General features: G+C 36.7%; 1 protein-coding gene across 2 annotated transcripts in view; it reads left to right on the top strand.

Moving 5' to 3' along the window:
• Positions 1 to 18,468, top strand: part of DIPK1A (divergent protein kinase domain 1A) — a 115,345-nt gene that overhangs the window by 67,790 nt on the left and 29,087 nt on the right. For both annotated transcript variants that reach the window (XM_072834521.1, XM_072834522.1), the window contains exon 2: positions 15,323 to 15,457. In XM_072834521.1, the coding sequence (XP_072690622.1) occupies positions 15,323 to 15,457 (135 nt within the window). The remainder of the gene's footprint in view (positions 1 to 15,322; positions 15,458 to 18,468) is intronic.

Here is an 18,468-nt window from a genome sequence, read left to right as displayed (position 1 = left end):
TCACTTACATGACTCACAGGCAAGGTTAGTCTCAGCATGTGCAAAACTGAACTCATCCTTTTATCCTTCCCCTAATGTTTTTGTCTTCCATTGTTCCCAGTTTTAGGAAGTGACACCATGATCCATCCAGTTACTTAAGCCAGAAAACCGGGAGTCCTTGATTTCCCCCTCACCATCACTCCCATGTTGATTTAACCACGAAATCCTGATCATTCTACCTCCTATCTTTCAAATGCTTCTCTTTTCCTGGTATTTCTTATGGCCATAACTCCAGTATAGCTGCTTCCTGATTTTTTTCTTGATTCTATAAGAGATAGACATTTTTCAGTGTAGTTCAGTACTTGACATATTTATTTTTAAAATTTTCTTATTGAAGTCTGATTTACATACAATAAAATGCTCAGATATTAAGTTGTACAGTTTGATCAGCTTTGATAAATGCATTTATCTAATGTAACCCTCACCTCTAGTAAAATGCAAAATATTTCCATCTCCCTAGAAATTTCTCTGATGAGCCTTCCCAATCAGTCACCCACCAAAGTAGCCACTGATTTAATTTTTTAAAATATTTTTAAATGTATTTTTTTAAAGAAAAATACTTGATGCGGAGCTATCTAAAATACATAACCTGTGGCATGTGGTGATTAACTTTATCCAGTTTTGTAAGCTATTTTTACTATTAAGTTCAATATAAATAGGAAAATAATGACTGATTTTCTATCGAGCAACCCATTAAGTATTAGAAATATTTTAGACTATCCTTTTAAGTTAACTTATAATTTCAACACTATTCTAATTATACACACACACATATATGTATAAATACACTAACACACACGCACACACACACACCCTTTACACTTAGAGCTGAGTTGATAGGGAAAGTGAGTCCAGAAAATAATTTAAATTTTATCACTATATTGAGAATCTTTTATGTATACACATACATAAAGCAATACAAATAATGGTTATTTTTATTTATCTTTAAAAGAATTCTATATTTGTATTGAGATAAGATGTGCAAAGCCGCCCCAAAATCTCCCAAAAATGTAGAAAACTTTTGGTGTTTATGGGCTACGCAACATCTTTTAATTTCTCTATTTTGCTATTTTCCCAATTAATTTCAGTCATACCTTTAAACTCCTAGCAACCTAAAATAAAGATTAGAAAGTTTAAATTATTCTGTCATATACTTGAATATCAAACATTTAAAGAAGCTGGCAGAGCCTGGAAACTGACCTCTTTTGTGTAGTCAGTCACAGGGTGGGTCCAGTGGAGGCAGCCAAAATGTGAGCTTCCTTCTGCTGGTCCAGCACTGGATGCATTTCCAATTCAGCTTTAAAAATGAGAGGTAATTTAGGCTCCTCCATACACACAGCTCAGCCCTTTTTCTTTCACAGCTAGGCTGGTTTGGGGTCATTAGATTCTAGATAGAGACCCATGGCATAATAAAAAGAACAAGAGTGCCAGGTCTGAACTTACTTGGGAGAAACGAACACTACCAGGTCCTGGGCACTGTGCCTTTTTCACTGATCCCCACAATTTTCATTGTGCATTTGTTTTGGGAAATTTTTTTGAGCACATATCCCTGATACATATGTCATTGTATTATTACCTATCTTACACTTCTATGAATAGGAAGTCTTAAGTATAGTTTTTTTGTCTGTGATTTTGTTTAGTTTCACAACAACGGCATTTCATAGATGAAGACACTAAATCTCAGGGAAGTTTAGTAACTTGCCAAGGTCACATAATTTACTGAGTGATATATGATGAATTCCAAGCCATTTGGGGCCTCTGTTATAAAATTATAGATTTCAACTGTGTGATCTGCAAGGCTTCTTTTAGCTCTGAACAACCTGTGCTTCTATGCTGTTGCTGATACTCACCCATCTAAGACATAATATCTGGTTTAATATTTCTAAGCAGATAAGGCCTTATTATGGTCCATATATTAATAACTAGGAATTTTAGGAATTAGTGGGTTGTGGAAGAAAAACGGAATACTTAAAATAGTGTCAAGTTAGCTTGGCCTTAGGTATAACTTTAAAAATCCACTGGCATTTTTGTGTTTAGAGTATATGTTGCATATTTGGGATGCCTGGGTGGCTCAGCAGTTGAGCATCTGTCTTGGGGTCAGGCTGTGATCCCGGGGTTCCAGGACTGAGTCCCGCTTTGGGCTCCCTGTGAAGAGCCTGCTTCTCCCTCTGCCTGTGTCTCTGCCCCTCTTTCTGTGTCTCATGAATAAATAAATAAAATCTTTTTAAAAAAATAGAGTATATATTGCATATTTAAGATATTGGTAGCAACAACCACTACAAACAATTTATTTACAAGATATCCATTATCTTAAGCACCATAGGTAATTCTATCACTATATTTAAATGAGAATTTTTTTTATTACTTTTCAGCATTTTCCCCTCCGACAAAGTATTTCTCTCAGTACTTGTGTTGCAATAAGTGACTGCTAGTGTGTAGGTACCTCACTTTCCACAAGACCAGCAAAACACTTTCATATAGAAACTGTCTCAGTGCATTCCCTTTATAAGTCAGCTCCTTTTCTTGTAAGTGGAAATTGCTATGATCAAAATCACTGTCATTTGCCTTTGAAGCATTTTCTGTAAGTTTTGCTTTGTTGTTGTTTTGTGTTTTTTTAGCTTTCTCTGGAATTGAAAAGAGAAATGAGAAGACAATTTTAGATTAGCACCTGTCTGAGAAATTCCAAAATTAGAGATTGCCATCTGGTTTGCATGATTTGTAGTATTTTAAAAATAGAACCTACCATTCTAAATGGACTTTGAGAGCTATTCTAAAATAATAATATTTAATTTAAAAACTGCTTCACCGGGATCCCTGGGTGGCGTAGCGGTTTGGCGCCTGCCTTTGGCCCAGGGCATGATCCTGGAGACCTGGGATCGAATCCCACGTCGGGCTCCTGGTACATGGAGCCTGCTTCTCCCTCTGCCTGTGTCTCTGCCTCTCTCTCTCTCTCTCTCTCTCTCTCTCTCTGTGACTATCATAAATAAATAAATAAATAAATAAATAAAATAAAATAAATAAAAACTGCTTCACCTATCAAGTTTTACTATCAAGCTGAAAAGAGGATAGGTAGATGTTGGTGATGTTCATTCCAAGAAGGAATGCTTCTGTAACCTCTCTGTCCTCTGATATGAACAGTTTCAAGGTCACATTTGCCATTGGTTGGACTCACATAACCTGAAGGTTCATTTTAGATTCCTCTGGGCTTCTAGTTGTTCTTTAGAATAATTTACTTAGGTCAGGCCTAAAATATTCAACCACGTTAGCTCTTAAGATATCTGAATTGGTCTGAGGTCATCCCTAAAGTGGGGGTACTTTCAATTTTGACTGATATTGGCCACAACCAATGCTAAAGATTCAGAGAACATATAAAAAGCATCAAGGCCATTGTCAGAAAATTGAAACTAAAACTGTAATTTGCCTTAAAAATTGGATGTGGAGGAAGGTAAATAAATGCATCTGAAAAACCAGTAGAATGTTAATTGTTGTAAACCTTTTGGAAAGCATTTAATGATATGTATTATAAACTTTTTAAAACTACCTACCCTTTGACCTAGAAATTTCATTCACTGAAATCTTTCCTGAAGAAATAATCAGATACCCCAGCAAATATTTGCATATTTAATACAATGGGTGATAGAGTAAAGTAAAATAAAGCAAGTACAGGCACTGAAGCCAGGTTGCCTCAATTTAAATCCTGGTTGTCCTACTTACTACTAATATAGCCTCGTATTTTTCTGAGTTTCTCCATCTGTAAATAGAATACTCTCCCACTCATAGAAATCCCTATAAGGAGAGAATAGTAATTCCCTCCAGTATCTGTTAGCTACCACAACAATGCTGCATAACAAATTTCCCCCAAAACTCAGTGACATCTAATGAGCATCCGATGAACATCAGTGACTTCTAATGTGTAATCACATCTGCTGGTCAGCTGGTATGCAGCTGTTTTGGGCTGCACTTTATTCCAGACCATGCTATTGGTTCAAGTGAGCTATGGATTGGTGGCTTACCAGGGACTGGTCTCCTGGCAGTGTCTGAAATAGAAGGCAGCAGCCCAATTATATGCTTTCCTTTGCATGGCATCTACTAACGGACATTGGCCAAAGCAAGTCACATGGCCAAGCCCAACATCAGTAAGACAGGGAAAGTGAAGCAGGGGGAGGGAATAAATATTTGTAACGCAAGGGTTGACATAGTATTTCTATAAAGAACCAGATAGTAAATATTTCTGGCTTTGCTGGCCTACAGTCTCTGTTGCAACCACTCAACTGTGCTGTGATAGCATGAAAGCAGCCTTAGACAGTAAATCAGTGCATGGTGTGGCTGTGTTCCAATAAAAATGTATTTACAAAACCCAGTGGCAGATAGGATTTGGCTCATGGACTGTGGTTTTCTTACCCCTAACCAATTTATCACATTGAATCATAGAGTTTTTGTGAAGATTAAGGAAATTAATATATAGAAAGTGCTTATAACAGTTCTTGGTAGAGTAGCACTAATAAATATTGGCTCTCATTAATAGTGTTGTTATTGCTATTATTATAGCACAATATGAGAAATAAAACGGTCTAACAATAGAGATAGGGTGAAATAATTTATGGCACATCCATACTCTAAAATGTTATACATTAATTTAAATTTCATATTTTTTAATTATCAAGACTATTTAATGGCCTAGGTACATGTTTGTAGTATGTTAAGTGAAAGACACATTTTTCTTAAAAAAAAAAGTATATTTTTTATACATACATAGAAAACAATCAGGAAAAGAATATACCAAACTGAATCATTTACTTTTTTTCTTTTTTGTTTTTGTTTTTTTTGAGATTATGATTGATGTATATCATGGTATTAGTTTTAAGTGTACAACACAATGATTTTATTATGTTGCATAATGATTTGCAATATATATATATATATATATAGTGCAGAATTATCACTACTGTATGTTTATTTAACATCTACCGCCACACCTAGTTACAACTTTTTTCTTGTGATAAGAACTTAATTTTTAAATTTTATTTTAAATTCCAATAGAGTTAACATCCAGTATTACATTAGTTTCAGGTGTACAATGTAATTCAACAATTCCATACTTCTCCCAGTGCTTATCGCAAGTGCCCTCCTTAATCCCCATCTTGTGATAAGAACCTTTATAGTCTATTCTTAGCAACTTTCAGATATACAATACAGAATTAACTATATTCACCATGCTGTACATTACATCCCCACGACTACTTATAACTGGAATTACATAATTCTTTACTGCCTATTTTCTTTTTTTTTTCTTAAGATTTTATTTATTCATGAGAGACACACAGAGAGAGGCAGAGACAGACAGAGGGAGAAGCAGGCTACCTGTGGGGAGCCCAGTGTGGTACTCGATCCCAGGACCCCAGGATCACAACCTGAGCCAAAGGCAGACGCTCAACCACTGAGCTACCCAAGCATCCTTTACTGTCCATTTTCTTTCCTATACTAGACATGTACTGTTTTCTGGTTTTAATGTACTTTGATGGCAAAAAAAAAAAATAGAATCTGGGTCCATTGAGGACTCTTCTAACTCTGATATAATTTCTATTTTATATGTCAGTTACATTTTAATTGCTTAACAAATTAAAAGTTTACCCTCAGAGATGTCTGATTAGAATGGATTTTGTGGACACTCTAACCTGTTGTATTTTTAACTAAGGAGAAATTGTTCTGCTCTAGGGCTCCTAGAAAACTGTGGCAGGGTACCAACCAATGAGAAGAGAATCCCCACACCGTCTCTCTGGTCATAGGAACAGTAGCTCCTTTCAGACTACATTCCCAGAGCAGCCACCGTCCTTTCAGTGATAAAAGGCAGAATGTTGTTGTACAGAGGTGAACAACAACACCCCTTCTCTGGCCACCCCAATGTTTGAACATACACAACGCTTTTCTCATGTATCAGAGGGAGATTAGGCTTTAATATTTAATTGCCACTGTGCCTAGAAGTCCCATAAATAAATACTGTAAAGGGAAGCTAGAGAACACAGCAGTTCATCAATATCACAAAATATTAACTAAAACTAATTTTTTTTAATTTTTTTTAATTTTTATTTATTTATGATAGTCACAGAGAGAGAGAGAGAGAGAGGCAGAGACACAGGCAGAGGGAGAAGCAGGCTCCATGCACCGGGAGCCCGACGTGGGACTCGATCCCGGGTCTCCAGGATCGCGCCCTGGGCCAAAGGCAGGCGCCAAACCGCTGCGCCACCCAGGGATCCCCTAAAACTAATTTCTTTTTAAGAACCCTTTACAATAATCAACTTTCATTTAAATTATAAACAGCCTCTGGATTCTCCGAGAGAATCCAAGATTCTAAACTGTATTAAAAATTGGGTTGTATAACCTTAGATATAACTATTTCAAATAAAATTTGCTCTAGAATGTGCTTTAGAATCTGAACTTTAGGGATCCCTGGGTGGCGCAGGGGTTTGGCGCCTGCCTTTGGCCCAGGGCGCGATCCTGGAGACCTGGGATCGAATCCCACGTCGGGCTCCCGGTGCATGGAGCCTGCTTCTCCCTCTGCCTGTGTCTCTGCCTCTCTCTCTCTCTCTCTCTCTCAGTGTGTGTGACTATCATAAATTAAAAAAAAAAAAAAAAAGAATCTGAACTTTAAAGGAACGGTGGGCAGCCCCGGTGGCCCAGCAGTTTAGCGCCACCTTCGGCCCGGAGTATGATCCTGGAGACCCAGGATCGAGTCCCACATCAGGCTACCTGCATGGAGCCTGCTTCTCCCTCTGCCTATGTCTCTGCCTCTCTCTCTGTGTGTGTCTGTCATGAATAAATAAATAAAACCTTTTTTAAAAATTTATAGGGATCCCTGGGTGGCGCAGCATTTTGGCGCCTGCCTTTGGCCCGGGGCGAGATCCTGGAGACCTGGGATCGAATCCCACATCGGGCTCCCAGTGCATGGAGCCTGCTTCTCCCTCTGCCTGTGTCTCTGCCTCTCTGTCTCTCTCTGTGTGACTATCATGAATAAATAAAATCTTAAAAATAAAAAAATAAATAAAAAATAAAACATTTATAAAGGAACTGTGCCTTTTAATCTTTGGGTTTCAGTAAAGCCTAGCCAACCTTTATTTTTAGTAAGTGAATTGTTAGTGAATTTAAGTGCCAACTAGGATTCCCATTTAAGATTTGTATGTGATGGGGATCCCTGGGTGGCTCAGCGGTTTAGCGCCTGCCTTTGGCCCAGGACACGATCCTGGAGTCCCAGGATCGAGTCCCACGTCTGTCTCCCGGCATGGAACCTGCTCTGCCTGCGCCTCTCTCTCTCTCTCTCTCTCTGTCTATCATAAATAAATAAATAAATCTTAAAAAAAAAAAGATTTGTATGTGACTACTGTATGTTTCAGTAAGCTCTAGACTCAGTATGGTACCTTAGGCCTACTAAAAAGGGAAAACAGACACCTGATTTTCCCATTTTAGGTACCAGAATCTTAAATAAAATAATAAGATAATGTGAATGCTAAACAGAAATCTATCTATAACTGTATCTCAAGTAGCTCTTTAATTTGGGACTTTGCATATATAAGCTCAAGATCTGTTGGTAGTTTTTGAGCTCATGATATGAAATGAGAGCTATGTTCAGTCAACTTAAATATTTACAACTACACTACTATTAATGGATTTAACTGCAGTTTCCATTTCTTACCCACTAAGGAATAAAGGAGAGCCCTTAATTAAAGTGGCCAAAAAAATGATCTCCCTTCTGGCTAGGACCTCCATATTGCTTTTCTTCTCACCCCTAGACCCTTCTTTGCTGAACCTATTCTGCAGATGTAGCTAGTCTCCAGACATGACCCCTTAGTGAACCATGCCTTCTGGTATTCTTGCCTTTAGGAAGTACCCCCTATATTCAATCTGGTCTGGCCCTGTGTTACCATAAGAGTGGGGCAAAAATGACACAGCTTCCATCTTGGTCTCTGGGAACATGTGTTCTGTGGTTAGTCAGCCATCATGTAAGAAGCCTGACTACTGACCGTGAGCACCATGCCCTGAAGAAGTCCAGCTAGCCACAGGAAGCTGTTCCAGCTCTTCCAGCTGAGAGGTCTATGTCCTTCGCATGCCTTCAGCCCTGATCACAAATGCATGAAAAACTTGAGAGAACTGACCAGCTGAGTCAGTCAACCCTCAGAACCATGAGAGATGGAAATCATTGTTGTAAACCACAAAATTATGGGGTAGGATGTTATATAGCAAGAGAAAATTGGAACACTTTGCTTTCTTAACCCCTGTCTTTCTGCACTGTTATGTTGAAGAATCCCACGACTGAGTTAATTTGTGGTTGCAAATGCTAATATTACTTTTATGTAGAGTGCTAATAGAGGCTACACTTCCCTCCCACATGCTTTTTTTTTTTTTTAAGATTTTATTTATTTGAGAGAGGGAGGAAAGTAGGGGGAGAGAGAGAGAACACAAGCAGGAGGAAGGGCAGAGGGAGAAGCAGGATCCCCGCTGAGCAGAGAGCCCAAAGCAGGGCTCAATCCCAGGATCCTGGGACCCAGACACAGAGCCAAAGGCAGATGCTCTAGCGTCGGAACCACCCAGGCACCCCTCCCTCCCACATGCTTTGTAATATGCTGGCTCTCCACTTTTTCATAAAAAATAGGAGTCTTACAGATCCTGTAGATATATTTTTAAATAGATGTGCTAAGCACCTACATGCAAATACGTAGGGGTTTTCTGATTAAAATAGTAATATAGGGATGCCTGGGTGGCTCAGTGGTTGAGCGTCTGCCTTAAGCTCAGGGCATGATCCTGGAGTCCCGGGGTTGAGTCCTGCATGGGGCTTCCTACGGGGAGCCAGCTTCTCCCTCTGCCTATGTCTCTGCCTCTCTCTCTCTGTATCTCTAATGAAAAAAATCTTTACAAAAATAAAATAGTAATATATTTATTATGGAAACCTGTGTAATAGAAAATAAAAATAAAAATCATTAATGATCCCGCCACTCTTGACATTTTTGAGATAACTACTCTTGACATTCTGGTTTATTTCCTTACAGTTTCTACAGTCTATTGGCGACTTTTTCTCTTTTCTTTTAAAAAGCAAAATTGGGAACATATCATACATGCTGTTTTGAAAACTGATTTTTTTCACTTACTGTATTACGAATATTTTTCCATACTTTGACACTTGTTTGAAATAGTAAGGTACCGTTCACACTAGCCACAGACCTAAGGACCAACCCATGCAATTAATTCCCCAGGTGTTCTTGCATTTTCATGCCATCGGCCTCAGAAGCATAAGAAATATGAACCAGCGTTCAGAGAAAATGTAAAAATTATCTACTCCTTACTGGAATTTTTTTTCTGTAAGAAAATCAAAACAGAGAATATGCTCATGCAAATATATAAATAAAATAAAACTTTTAGAATTTAGATCAGAAAACAACTAGGATTCATCCTGTAAATATGAAAATTCACATCTTAGATAAAGAATGCTTAAAAAACTATTAGACTAATACTGCTGTTTTACAAGGAATTCTCTAAAAGTTTTGTCATAAAAATAAGCATTTTCATGCTTAAGACAAGCTGGGGAGCATAGGCATTTTTAGAACCTTTCTTTTCACTATTTTTAAGTTATAAAAACCCAAGGTTTTCCTTGTTTGGAATGACATGAAAGGTCTTTTTTAATGCTTCTTTGAATATCGTCTTTTGATGTTTGTGAAAGTTAGCACTAGGATAGTTTACATTTGGTACATTTAAACATTCTTCTGAATGGTTTTCCAATAGCCTCCAGCTAATAATGAGACACCTTTTTAATAAAGGTACAGGATCCATTCCAAATAAAGTTTATCTGCATGTACTGTGGCATACAGTAAATATTTACCCTATTAAATGGTTTCTTCATATTTCTGTTTCTCATAGCTAGCATATTTTTCAAAAGTACTATTACTATAAATAGAATGTATTTAAAGAAAAGGGTAAAAGTTATATCTGGGGACATTTATCCATAATTTTAACTCTAGTTTTATCAGCCAGCCAGGTTAGTCCTACCAAATATTTAGTAAAAATTACCCAGCTGCAATGTTGTCAATATAACAATAAGGAAAAAAAATATTTTCAAAAATTATTTCAGAGTAATAGTAATTGAAAAACTTTGAATAAAAAGACAAACGTATCTCTCAGCTTTTTCTTTGATATGATGAATGATAAGATGATTGTATTTCAGTTTGTGCAAGTCAAAACAATCAATTTGTTATGTTTTCTGAATGTTCAAGTCCACTAAATATGTTAACAAAATATGTGTGGGTAAAAGTAAAGATATGATATTTTTTCCCTACTTCTCAAAATTAAGAACATCTGTGTGGAGAGTAGTCAAGGATAAAGCAAACAGGACCATGTGCTTTATGTTTACATAAGATGTTGAGTATAAAAAAGATAAGTAATGGAAGTAGTCTTAAATTTTAATGTATTTCCCCTTTATGCCTGTTTTTAAAACTTAATATAAAATTCTTCAAATAAGATCAAAGGTTTCCAGATTTCTTTTGAAATAAAAAGTTATCACAATGAGATCAAGCAATATAGAAAAGAATAAAAACCATCACTGTTCTTTAGAGTGGAGTTGGTAGAGAAAGTTTGCTTCATTATTTATAGATTTGCCATCTCCAGTGATTTTTCTCTAATATACTGCTAATCATTTACTCTAGTCATAAAGAATTACTTCTGTTATTTCCAGACAGATGTTATATTTTTCTAATTAGTAGTAGTTGATACCTTAAAGGCTAATTGAATATAAAATGACAATGTAATATAATTTTGATTCTTTCCATTTTTGTTTTCATTTTACAATGTAACCATAATGCAAGATTTCTCACCCTTAGCACTATTGACATTGGGGTCAGATAATTCTTTGCTGTGGGAGGTTCTTCTGTGCATTGCAGGATGTTTAGCAAAGTCTCTGGCCTCTACCCACAAGATACTAGTAGCATTCCCCAGTTGAGAAATAAATGTCATGAAACAAACAATGTCACCAGACATTGCCAGGTGTCCCCTAGGGGGCAAAAGCAGTTCCTTGAGAATCACCGCCATAGCATATTTACTAAAATTCTTTTTTTTAAGATTTTATTTAATTATTTGAGAGAGAGAGCACAAGCAAGGGGAGGAGTGGTTGGAGAAGCAGACTCCCCGCTGAGCAGGGAGCCCGATGCGATATGGGGCTCCATCCCAGGACCCCGGAATCATGACCTGAGCTGAAGGCAAACACTTAACCGACTGAGCCACCCAGGCACCCCTTGCTAAAATTCTTATCATGCTTCTCAGGAGCATAATTTGGAATAAAGCAATGTACCATTAGTAGCTAGGCACAAAATTGAAACAGAAACTGCTAGGCATTATTTTGGATAGTTCAGCATAAATAAAACGATCACATTTCTTAATCAAAGACTGGATTGTCTAGGTAATTGGTACAGAACAGACCACTGGAAACATTTTAGTGATTACCTCACAGGAAAATAAAATTAGTTAATAGCTAGAAATGTCATTTACGGCTGTTTTTCTTCAATCATTATTTTAAAATGTGAAGCAGTGGGATCTGCAGATATTAGAGGACACATGAAGGTTCTTGTAACTATTTTGTGTTACCTCTAAATCACAGTGATTTTCCATGGCGTGCTGGAATAAAAACGTCTCACTCCTTTTGTCATTATGTCTACAACGGTGATGCCCAGTGCCCTAGTGGGAATGCCATTAATCTAAGTTCCTCTTCAAAATTTTTGGCATTCAGTACCATGACAAGCACTCAGCAGGCACGCTGGTTCACAGAGTGTTTTTCAGTTTAAACATATGCCAGAGAAAATCAGAAAATGTAGCTATTTGAGAGATACAGAAAAATAACAATGATTTCAAATTTTATTAGGTTTAATATGCAGGAGAGAGAAATATACAAAAGCCTTAATTGTCTATACATAATTAAGCTTAATATGCACTTGAAAGCATCTTACAATAGCTTTACTGAACATGTATACAAAAACCTGAAAAGAAATGATTGATAGAGGGCAGTTAACATCTCTAGATTGCTTGAGGTAGTGTCAAGAAGAAGGTAAGACAGGACCAGATCCTGAATACTGGGAAAAAGCCCTCTTCACTAGGTCTGTGTTTTCCTTTACTCTGGGACACATACCTGCAGCAGAGCAAGGCAGGAAGAGGAAAAAGGATATAGCATGTCTTCCTTGATTCTTTTCAAAATGAATTGAACCCATCTTGTTTTAAAATCCTGCCTCAAGGAGCGCCTGGGTGGCTCAATCGGTGACTCTTAGTTCTAGCTCAGGTCACAATGGAGATGGAGCCCCACATGGAGCCACAGCAAGTTCAGCATGGAATTGGCTTGAGATTCTCTCCCTCGGCCTCTCCCTCTCTCTCTGCCCCTCCCCCTTGCTCACACATGCTTGCTGGCTCTCTCTCTCAAATAAATAAAATCTTTTAAAAAAAAGAAACCCTGCCTCAAAAAAAAAAAAAAAACCCTATAAAACATTCATATTATATTGGACTTCAAAAACTAAAATCACGTTATGCTGTGGTCCTTTAAGTGACCCTCTGAACTATTGGGCCCTTGTAGGGTAGATTTATAATTTGTTCTTTTTTTTTTTTTTTTTGCTTAATTTGTTCTTATAACTAGAGATTGTTTTGTTTTAAAGAGAGAGAGAGCTCAAGCATGAGCAGCGGAGGTAGGGAGGGTAGGTGGGTAGAGGAGGCGCAGAGGGAGAGGGAAAGGGAGAGAGAAAATCTTAAGCAGGCTCCACGCCCAGCACAGAGCCCCACTTGAGGCTTGATCTCACGATCCTAAAATCATGACATGAGTGGAAATCAACCCCTAACTAACTAGGCCATCCAGGTGCCCCAATAACTAGAGATGTTCTTAAAATGCCTAAGACAATAACAATAATAGACAAAACAGACAACCAATAAATAGCGGCTGGATGAATGTATGGGAAGTGTAGAAGTACGCCTTATTGTGTAACATTAAAAATTTTACATCAGTAGAAAAAAACATACACAATAGAAGGTATGCATGCACCCATCACTCAGCTTGAAAATTATCAACTCATCGCCAGTCTTGCTTCAACTATACCCCACCTACTTTTCTCTTGAATGTTGTTTTGAAGAAAATTCTGAATATATCACTTCATTCATAAATATTTCAATGTCTATCTCTAAAATATTGGGCTCTTTAAAAATTATGTTATCATGCCTGAAAAATTGAAACAATTTCTTAATAACATCAGATATCCTGTCTTCAAATTTTCAATTGTCTCATAAATGTCATTTTTTTTTTACAGTTTTTCATTGGAATCAGGACTCAGAAAAGATCCACAGATTGCGATTATTTGATATATTTCTTAAATATTTTTTAGTCTTCAATTTCCCCCATCTTCTCCTTATTTTCTCCCCTGTAACTTATGTGTTGGAGAACTGGGTTGTTTGTATTGCATTTTCCACAGCCTGGAGTCTGCTGATTATATTCTAATAGTGTCACTTACTGACACTATTAGACTGACACTATTAGACACACTTACTGACACTTACTGAAGGATCACTTATACTCCTCTGTCTCCTGGATTTCCAGTAAACTTGTAGTTGGAGCTGAAGCCTTAATCAGATTCAGATTCAGTTTTCTTTTTACGAGTCCAAAAAGACGGTGGTGGCTAAATCGTAGTGAAAGCTTTCTTGGCTTTTTGCTGAGGGCCTTGCAAATTGATTTAGCTAATATTTGTTGGGTATTTTGCATGTGCCTAGCAATGTGCTTATGTTCTATAGGCATTACATCATTTAGTCATCTTTAAGCTTCATAATACTGGCACATGTCAATTTCTGTCTGATGACTAGACACTCTTTAGTAGGGCCAAGTAATCTTAAGTGTCTTTCAAACAAACCCCTCAGTGTATATCCCATTGTCATTTATGTGATTTAATTTAGAATTCTGTCAATTTTCTTATTACTGGATCATTTAGAGCTATACAAATATACCTTGCATTAAACGCATTTTTTATATTTTAATAATAAAGCTCAAAGACCTGTTACTTCTCTGTGAATTCGTTGTACTCAAGCTTTTCGGTACCGGAATTCACCATCTGTTAATCTCACAGACACAGATTATCTAAATCACAAATAGAGCCAACAGAATTCAGTATTTCCTGGGTCTCTTTTTCCTTTGCACTCATTGTCTTCTGCAGGTGCACTTAGGTCTCTTTCATCTCTCTGCTTTCTTTGCATGCTCACAGTGCTCACAGTATCCTACTGTTACCCAGTGTGAGAAACTGGCTCCTGGTTGTAAAAGCAAAAGTAGCTTTTCATTATTTGTTTACATATCTGTAATTTATTCTTTTCAATTATCTCCATACCCTGCAAATTTACCATTTATAAAACCAGACCATTGGAGATCCAGACTTAAAAAATAAATGTCCAATTATCTTGACCAACTGACACTTTTGAGGATTAAACTGTTTGATATGTTGTTGTTGGAGAAAAGGCAGTAACCAGCCCAAATTGCAATTAGATAGCGAAGAACAGGGAGCAGAACAAAGCAAAGAGGATCCCATTGTGTGGCTTCATAAGCTGACACAAGAAGAATAATTTATTCTTTATATATCTTAACCCTTCTTCTCCAATCATTTTTCCTTTTATAGTTGCAACAACATTCTCCTCGAGCTTCCAGAATATCTATTAGGTGAAGCGTTTGGTTGGTTGAATGGAAGGAATGTAAAGCCTTGGTGAATACGACAGAGAAAAAGGAATGAGCAGGAGGTTTAATTTCTTATTCTGGTTACACTTCACTGTGAGACATTAAACAACTGGCCAAATTCTCTGTCTTTATTTCTTTAAAACAAAATTATTTTTATACTGATTATCCATAAAGAACTTTAAAAATCTTATTTGAAATCATCTCCTGTAAGCTCATAGTAAGTAGGAATTGTGTATTCCTTTACCTGACCTCAAGGAGTTCCCAGGGAAACATGGTGCACGTGCTCATGCTTCATAAGTAGCTTTCCATTCTGGTGGTATTTGAAAGGTTATACATTTTAAAGGGTATTTTGTTCCTTTTTCCTTGGCAGGATGGAGGAGCTTCCTTTTCTGAGACCAGTGCTGTTTGGACTCCGTGAAAGTACACTTTGTTCTAGTAGAATTGCCATGTGAAAGCCTAGAATATATATTGAGTTCTTCCAAAAGGGGGGGAGGAAATCATGTTCTAGGACAATGAATGCTGACTTGGTGTTGAATGAATAATTGTTATGTGCTCTTTTACTCACAGGCTCGCTTTTCATATGTGCGGATGAAATATCTTTTCTTTTCTTGGTTGGTGGTTTTTGTTGGAAGCTGGATTATATATGTGCAATACTCTACCTATACAGAACTATGCAGAGGAAAGGACTGTAAGAAAATAATAGTAAGTATTTTTTTTTATTTCCTAGCCTATAGAAAAACTATATTAATGTTATATTTACTACTTACATACTTATTGTTTTCAAAAAGTAAAAGTTAATTTAATTCGACTCTAAAGTTGTATTGAACTTCTTAGCTTTTCATTGTGACCAAGTTAGTAGGAGTGTTTCATACCTTGAAAAATCTACACTTCAGAAATCTAAATATATAATACAGATTAGTGTGAGAGCATCCTTATTACAGAGAGGGATTCTTTTTAAAATACACTAAAAGTTTAGTTTACTCACATCACATGAGTTTTTAAACCCTTAGAGTATAAAAGTATTATTTACAGGCAACCTTTCTAGAACACGTCTTTTGAATAAATGGAGTCATTCTCAAATACCAAAAATGTATCTGAAAAGCATATTACATATGTAGTATTTTATTTCTAGCCTAATGATTGGCTATATCTTAGGAAAATTGCTCTATCAATCTAAGATTTCTAGTAGTAATTATTGCTTACATGTTTGAGGACCAGTACATTTAACTCCTTGTTTTCTTCTAATATCTTCTGATATAAATAATATTAAAACATTTTATCTGAGAATTATATTTTTGATAATGGTTGTTGGAATTCCAGTTATTTTAACTTATTAAAGATTCTGTGGTTACTCTTCACCCAGGCCAGTGGTGTCCAGGTATGTGCATATAGCAGGGAATAAGCTATCATGGCCTTAGGAACTTAACAGTCTAGCAGGGAAGAAAATGAATACAGTAAGGCATGATAATGATTACAATAGCAAGTGTTAATAGGAACATAAAACAGGACGACCTGAAGCTTTCCAAAGCTCTAAGGAAATGAAAATCAGTTTAACTCTAGGCATTCTCAATTAAGATAAGAAATTATTCCCTGGGAGTATTACAGCCTCTTAAGTAGACAAGAGAGGAAATGGATATAATAAGCAGGGAAATGAATTAGTAAAGATGAGTCCCAAATCAAGTTCAAAGGTGTCAATCTTGTATGCCCATTCCAACTGGCCATTCCAGATCCTTGAGGAATTTTTTTTAAATTTTATTTATTTGAGAGGGAGAGGGCACGTGCTCACATGAAGTGGGGAAGGGGCAGAGGGAGACAGAGAAACAGACTTCCTGCTGAGCAGGGAGCCTGACGTAGGGCTCGATCCCAGGACTCCACGATCATGATGACCTGAGCTGAAGGCAGATGCTTAACTGGCTGAGCCATCCAGGCACCCCCAGATCCTTGAGGAATTTTAAAATAGGAATGTTGGGCAACCTGGGTGGCTCAGCGGTTTAGCACCGCCTTCGGCCCAGGGTGTGACCCTGGAGTCCCAGGATCGAGTCCCACGTTGGGCTCCCGGTGTGGAGCCTGCCTTTCCCTTGGCCTGTGTCTCTGCCTCTCTCTCTCTCTGTGTGTCTCTCATGAATAAATAAATAAAATCTTTAAAAAAATAAAATAAAATGGGAATGTCTGGAGCCAGGCAATTACTGCATACTGATCAGTAATAATACAGTACTGTGAAAGTCTTCCATGCCCATTTTATAAATGAAGAAGTATGTTCACATGAAATTAATATAACATTGTATGTCAACTATACTTTAATTTAGTAAAAAACATATATATGAACTAAGAGAGAAAAGAATTTGCTTGTGATGGTGGAGCCAGAATTTGGGCCTAATCCTGCCTCTGTATAAAGCTCAGACTCTTTCTGCTACCCTTTGTCAGGGAAGGCTAGCAAAATTATAGCTTAATAAAGCTAAAAAAAAAAAAAAAAAAAAGAAAAGAAAAACCTACAAAACTCACCTGCTCACCTTCGGTAAAGAAGAAAGAAGCAGGAGTTACATAATCAATTATAATAACATAAAATAACCAAAGTTATTTGAAATGTCTATTTTCCCTTTCTAGGACACTTTTCTCAAACTAGATGTCCTGGAAACATTAAAAGGTGTCCCATGGATAAAAGCTTTCTGCTCTCAGATATATTTGAAAACAGCAGATTTAAACAAAGATAAATATGTGACTTTACTGAGGACTTCCCAGGATCTTTAGTATACTAATAAGTACTGTGCATCTCCAGAAAAAGCAAATACATTTGATTAGGAAAAAAACCCATCCCACTATGACTCTCTCAGGAAGACCTATTAACATCATCTGGGGATGTTAGAAATACTAAGAGACTAAAACAAAATGAAATAGGTATGTTGTTCTTGTGTATGAATACAATAATATTCAAATTATAAGGTGTATGTTGGTGAATATTCTAAGTGAGTTATAGTTGTGAAATATTTTTTATTGTAATATTTATAATATTTTATTATTAAAGTATTTTTCATGATTTTTCTTTAATTTTATAAGAAATAGAAGCAGAATTCTAGCATAATTTAATAATTCTAATATAATAATAATTTTAGCATAATTTAATGGTTATCTTACTAAAATTTGAAAATAAGGAAAACATTTTCTGAGCCTAAAATACATCTTTTCCCTGAGACTGGCTTTAAAAAAGTTCTAGTTTCTCTGCACTTGGGAATTACGTTCTTAAAACTTAACAAAACTGGTAGTATTAAGATCCGTAGTACTAAAATAATGTTAATATTTAATAGGAATTGTGTGGCTAGAACTAAAAAGCAAGCAGAAAAAATATTTTTTAAGTACACATTAAAGCTTCAGACAGCAAAAAAAAAAAAAAAAAAAAGCTTCAGACAGCTAACAAGATAGTGAGGAATTACTTGATCAAGATTTGGGAGAGGATAAGATTTGAGAGAGGTGAGCCTAGATTTGGTGAGTGTTTACTTGGGGTGTATGACCTAAAGTAGAGTTTTATGCTGGTAGGAAGTTAAAAATCTAGTCCAGGTCCTACCAAGCATGGGATCTTGGTACACCATGCTGTGGGCTGATACGCTAAAGAACTGAACCCCAACAGTAAAGGTAAGCTAAAAGAACCTCAGAGATGTGAGCTGTAGCCTCTTTTTCCCTCAGAGATGTTGCTGATACTGAGCATGAGCAGGGGTCTG

This window comes from Canis lupus, chromosome 8 (genome assembly GCF_048164855.1).
Source record: "Canis lupus baileyi chromosome 8, mCanLup2.hap1, whole genome shotgun sequence".
Lineage (NCBI taxonomy): Eukaryota > Metazoa > Chordata > Mammalia > Carnivora > Canidae > Canis > Canis lupus.
Note: the sequence above shows the minus strand (reverse complement) of the source record. Positions and strands in the feature narration are given on the sequence as shown.